The 6000-nt window shown below is 50.0% G+C and overlaps 1 protein-coding gene across 1 annotated transcript in view; it reads left to right on the top strand.

Annotated features, from left to right (window-relative positions):
- The window catches only part of scyl1 (SCY1-like, kinase-like 1), a 48520-nt gene extending 47169 nt beyond the window's left edge, over window positions 1-1351 (top strand). The window contains 1 exon segment of the mRNA XM_078202808.1: window positions 485-1351. Within this exon segment, the coding sequence (XP_078058934.1) occupies window positions 485-609 (125 nt within the window). The 3' untranslated portion in view covers window positions 610-1351.
- Window positions 1352-6000: the final 4649 nt, after the last annotated feature.

Below are 6000 nucleotides of genomic sequence, written 5' to 3' on the forward strand. Positions count from 1 at the left end.
AAGGGGCAATTTATCATGGCCAATCCACCTAACCCGCACATCTTTGGATATTAAGGGGCAATTTATCATGGCCAATCCACCTAACCTGCACATCCTTGGACGCTAAGGGGCAATTTAGCATGGCCAATCCACCTAACCTACACATCTTTGGATATTAAGGGGCAATTTAGCATGGCCAATCCACCTAACCTACACATCTTTGGACACTAAGGGGCAATTTAGCACAGCCAATCCCCCCTAACCTGCACATCTTTCAGACTGTGGGAGGAAACCAATATTTCTGTGCCTTCGGCCTTGGCCCAGGACAGGGTGGGATCAGTGCGTGTTGTGGCCTTGCAGATGGAACCGGCCTTGAGAATAGTCAATGGCTGGTGGTTAAAGACTCACCAAACCTTCAGGGAGCCGGCGACTGTTTTCTTTCTAGCTTTGTAAGTTTCCCGAGATTAACCCCGACTCCCCCCCCCCCCCTCTGTTTCCTCTGCAGGGTTAAGCAAGTTGGACTTGGCCAGGAAAAAGCGGGAGGAGCGCAAGAGAGAGATGGAGGCTAAACGGGCAGAGAGGAAGACTGCCAAGGGACCGCTGAAGCTGGGCGCCCGGAAATGTGACTGAGGGAAGCCACCGCGGCTGGGTCTCCCGACGGTGCAATTGGCGTACATTCCCCGAGCAGGTGGCCCCCTCCTCACCCCCCCCCCCCGCCACAGGACATCGCGAGGACGTTTCTGCCAAAACCCCCAAAGCCGTTTTGTTTCTCTCTCTCCGAAGAGTCATTTCGATTTTGTTTGCTCTCCTCCCTCCTGCAAGTATCCTGCCACGTGTCAGGACAGAGGGGATATCGGGGAAAGGAAAAGAATTGCACCCAACGGTACGACCGAGCGACTTGCTGGTCTCGGGATTACTGGAGGGGGGGTCGGGAACAGAAATAAATTTGGGGCCTTAAATGGCAATATCGTCCCGCCTCCCCAGCGTCAGGATATTTGTCGTGAGCTGATAAGGCGGTCGTTGTGCCATTTATTGGGGGGGGGGTTTGTGGGTGGGAGATATTACACGGGTTGGGTGTGTAATTGCTGCAAACGTGTGTGTTTCTGTACAGATAATGTCATATTACATTGAAATGTTCAAGCCACGGGTTCAGGTTGTGTGTTAATTCTGACGGGGAATAACATGGCTCTTGCACCCCCTGACACTGGAACAACCAAAACGGCTCTGCAGCCCTCCGACCTGCCCCTCTCCCCCCCACAACAACGTACAAGTCTAAAGACCCTCCTGCGGCGTCGAGGGATAATACACTTCGGTATCTTATCGGCTGTCGTTTGGTTGGAGAGAATGTGGCAAACGTGCTTAAAGGGGTGGCCGCCTTCCCCTTTAAATTACATAAAGGCTCACGCAGGGGCGGCACAGCGGGTTAGCGCTGCTGCCTCACAGCGCCAGGGACCCGGGTTCGATTCCCGGCTCCGGTCACTGTCTGTGCGGAGTCTGTACATTCTCCCCCGTGTCTGCGTGGGTTTCCTCCGGGTGCTCCGGTTTCCTCCCACAGTTCAAGGAGGTGTCGGTTAGGTGGATTGGCCGTGCTAAATTACCCCTTAGTGTCCAAAGATATGCAGGTTAGGTGGATTGGCCATGCTAAATTGCCCCTTAGTGTCCAAAGATGTGTCGGTTAGGTGGATTGGCCATGCTAAATTGCCCCTTAGTGTCCAAAGATGTGCAGGTTAGGTGGATTGGCCATGCTAAATTGCCCCTTGGTGTCCAAAGATATGCAGGTTAGGTGGATTGGCCATGCTAAATTGCCCCTTAGTGTCCAAAGATGTGTCGGTTAGGTGGATTGGCCATGCTAAATTGCCCCTTAGTGTCCAAAGATGTGTCGGTTAGGTGGATTGGCCATGCTAAATTGCCCCTTAGTGTCCAAAGATGTGTCGGTTAGGTGGATTGGCCATGCTAAATTGCCCCTTAGTGTCCAAAGATGTGCAGGTTAGGTGGATTGGCCATGCTAAATTGCCCCTTGGTGTCCAAAGATATGCAGGTTAGGTGGATTGGCCATGCTAAATTGTCCCTTAGTGTCCAAAGATGTGCAGGTTAGGTGGATTGGCCATGCTAAATTGTCCCTTAGTGTCCAAAGACGTGCGGGTTAGGTGGATTGGCCATGCTAAATTGCCCCTTAGTGTCAGGGGGACTAGCTAGGGTAAATGCATGGGGTTATGGGGATAGGGCCATGGGTGGGATTGTGGTCAGTGCGGACTCAAATGGCCTCCTCCTGCATTGAAGGGATTCGATGATGTTTTGGATAGAAAGTTTTTTTTACCTGCAGAAACTGGCGCATTTTTAAAGGTATCCTGGGAACAGCGTACACCCAGACCCTGCCGTACTCTCCAGAAGCATTTCTGCATTTACCCTGCTAATCCATCTAACCCTCTCCGCTTTGGAGTGGGGGTGTTAACAGACGCAGGGAGAACATGCAACAGTCACCCGAGTCTGCAATTTGTTCTATTCATCTGTGGAACATGGGCGTCGCTGGCTGGGTCAGCATTTATTGCCCATCCCTAGTTGCCCCTTGGAGGGCAGTTGAGAGTCAACCACATTGCTGTGGCTCTGGAGTCACATGTAGGCCAGACCAGGGTAAGGACGGCAGATTTCCTTCCCTAAAGGGAACCAGATGGGTTTTTCCCACAGTGGGTCATCAGTAGATTCTTAATTCCAGAGATTTTTTATTGAATTGAAATTCTGCCGTGATGGGATTTGAACCCAGGTCCCCCAGAATGGGGAGCGGCACAGTAGGTTAGCAATGCTGCCTCACAGCGCCAGGGACCCGGGTTCAATTCCTGGCTCGGGTCACTGTCTGTGCGGAGTCTGCACCTTCTCCCTGTGTCTGCGTGGGTTTCCTCTGGTTTCCTCCCACAGTCCAAAGATGTGCGGGTTAGGTGGATTGGCCATGCTAAATGGCCCCTTAGTGTCCCAAGATGTGCGAGTTAGGTGGATTGGCCATGCTAAATTGCCCCTTCGTGTCAGGGGGACTTTCGGGATAAATGCATGGGGTTATGGGGATAGGGCCTGGGTGGGATTGTGGTCGGTGCAGACTCGATGGGCCAAAAGGCCTTCTGCACCGTAGGGATTTTATGATTAGCTGAGTTTCTGGATTAATAGTCTCGAGATGAAAGTAAGGAGGTGTGGGATAGAGGGAAAGTTGGCCGATTGGATAGGTAACTGGCTGTCTGATCGAAGACAGAGGGTGATGGTGGATGGAAAATTTTCGGACTGGAGGCAGGTTGCTAGCGGAGTGCCGCAGGGATCGGTGCTTGGTCCTCTGCTCTTTGTGATTTTTATTAATGACTTAGAGGAGGGGGCTGAAGGGTGGATCAGTAAATTTGCTGATGACACCAAGATTGGTGGAGTAGTGGATGAGGTGGAGGGGTGTTGTAGGCTGCAAAGAGACATAGATAGGATGCAAAGCTGGGCTGAAAAATGGCAAATGGAGTTTAACCCTGATAAATGTGAGGTGATTCATTTTGGTAGGACTAATTTAAATGTGGATTACAGGGTCAAAAGTAGGGTTCTGAAGACTGTGGAGGAACAGAGAGATCTTGGGGTCCATATCCACAGATCTCTAAAGGTTGCCACTCAAGTGGATAGAGCTGTGAAGAAGGCATATAGTGTGTTAGCCTTTATTAACAGGGGGTTGGAGTTTAAGAGCCGTGGGGTTATGCTGCAACTGTACAGGACCTTGGTGAGACCGCATTTGGAATATTGCGTGCAGTTCTGGTCACCTCACTATAAGAAGGATGTGGAAGCGCTGGAAAGAGTGCAGAGGAGATTTACCAGGATGCTGCCTGGTTTGGAGTGTCGGTCTTATGAGGAAAGGTTGAGGGAGTTGGGGCTGTTCTCTCTGGAGCGGAGGAGATTGAGGGGAGACTTAATAGAGGTTTATAAAATGATGAAGGGGATAGATCGAGTGAACGTTCAAAGACTATTTCCTCGGGTGGATGGAGCTATTACGAGGGGGCATAACTATAGGGTTCATGGTGGGAGATATAGGAAGGATATCAGAGGTAGGTTCTTCACGCAGAGAGTGGTTGGGGTGTGGAATGGACTGCCTGCAGTGATAGTGGAGTCAGACACTTTAGGAACATTTAAGCGGTTATTGGATAGGCACATGGAGCACACCAGGATGGTAGGGAGTGGGATGGCTTGATCTTGGTTTCAGATGAAGGTCGGCACAACATCGTGGGCCGAAGGGCCTGTTCTGTGCTGTACTGTTCTATGTTCTATGAGATAATACCCCTGGGCCATCGCCTCCCCGGATCCCAGGCGCTGAGAGACAGCAGCGCTAACCACTGTGCCACCCATTTTGCATCCCTTCTGGTGTGAAAAATTGATCTTAAAATGAAGTGACCACAGTAGAGATTATCAATGATAGATTTATTTATTTGGTGTACGTTCGACATGCTCGGGGATTTCCTCTGAAGTCGATTCGAAAGCAGGGTAACAAGAAAAGGTTGCAATCGTTCAGGGTCCAGCCTCTGGAGAGAGAGGAAGCAGTCGACGCTTCAGATCTGTGACTCTTTAATTCAGACACAGGGTACATCTAACACTCCCCTAGACAGTAAATAGGGTGAATTGTGCTTCTGGCAGGTGTCAGCAAGAAACTACACTTGAGAACCGGGCGGAATATAGAGGAGAGAAGTTTATATATTAGTGTAAGGCTTACATTAACACTGCAATGAAGTTACTGTGAAATTCCCCTAGTCGCCCACACTCCACGGCGCCTGTTCGGGTTACACTGAGGGAGAATTTAGCACCCTAACCAGCACGTCTTTCAGACAGTGGGAGGAAACCCACGCAGACACGGGGAGAACGTGCAGACTCCGCACAATGACCCAAGCTGGGAATCGAACCCTGGTGCTGTGAGGCAGCAGCGCTAACCCACTGCGCCACCCGTCGAAGTAACTAAGAAGCAAAGAGGGAGTACGGGCAGCTAACAAAAATGGAATCCCAAAGGAATTCGCGCATGAAGGGGATTTTCACCACAGTAACTTCATTGCAGTGTTAATGTAAGCCTACTTGTGATTAATGAAGAAACTTTATAAAAACGTGAGGGCAGAGGCTATCGCTGGAGGTATTATTAAATGAATAACGCGATGTCTTTAAGATACATCAGGGCCATGGCAAAAGAGAATTCCGACATTGGAAGTGTGAACAGTGGTGATATCGGATAGGTTATGTGAATTCTGATCAGAGGTGGGTTTTACATAGGGTGCTAAGTGCCTGGAATGCGTTGCCAGAGGAAGTGGTAGAAGCAGATGCAAAGCCAATGTTTGAGATATCTTGACAGATAGATGAACAGGCAGGGAAAGAGAGGGATACGGACCTCGTAGAGTTTTGTACAGTTGCAGCATAACCTCCTGGGAATCCCTACAGTACAGAAGGGAGGCCATTCAGCCCATCGAGTCTGTACCGACCACAATCCCACCCAGGCCCTATTCCCGCAACCCCACACATTGTGTAAGCACAGGCTTCATGGGCCAAAGGGCCTGTGTCCCTGTGCTGCACTGTTCTTTAAGGGCACCAGGACCAAATAATTGAACAAAGAACATTACAGCGCAGTACAGGCCCTTCGGCCCTCGATGTTGCGCCGACCAGTGAAACCAATCTAAAGCCCCTCTAACCTACACTATTCCAATATCATCCATATGTTTATCCAATAACCATTTGAAGGCTCTTAATGTTGACGAGTCCACCACTGCTGCAGGCAGTCCATTCCACGCCCTTACTACTCTCTGAGTAAAGAACCTACCTCTAACATCTGTCCTATATCTCTCTCCCCTCAATTTAAAGCTATGTCCCCTAGTGTTAGCCATCACCATCCGAGGAAAAAGGCTCTCACTATCCACTCTATCTAATCCTCTGATCATCTTGTATGCCTCTATTAAGTCACCTCTTAACCTTCTCTCTAACGAAAACAACCTCCAGCCCCTCAGCCTTTCCTCATACGATTTTCCCACCATACCAGGC

The sequence above is a fragment of the Mustelus asterias genome, unplaced genomic scaffold, assembly GCF_964213995.1.
Source record: "Mustelus asterias unplaced genomic scaffold, sMusAst1.hap1.1 HAP1_SCAFFOLD_97, whole genome shotgun sequence".
Taxonomy (NCBI): domain Eukaryota; kingdom Metazoa; phylum Chordata; class Chondrichthyes; order Carcharhiniformes; family Triakidae; genus Mustelus; species Mustelus asterias.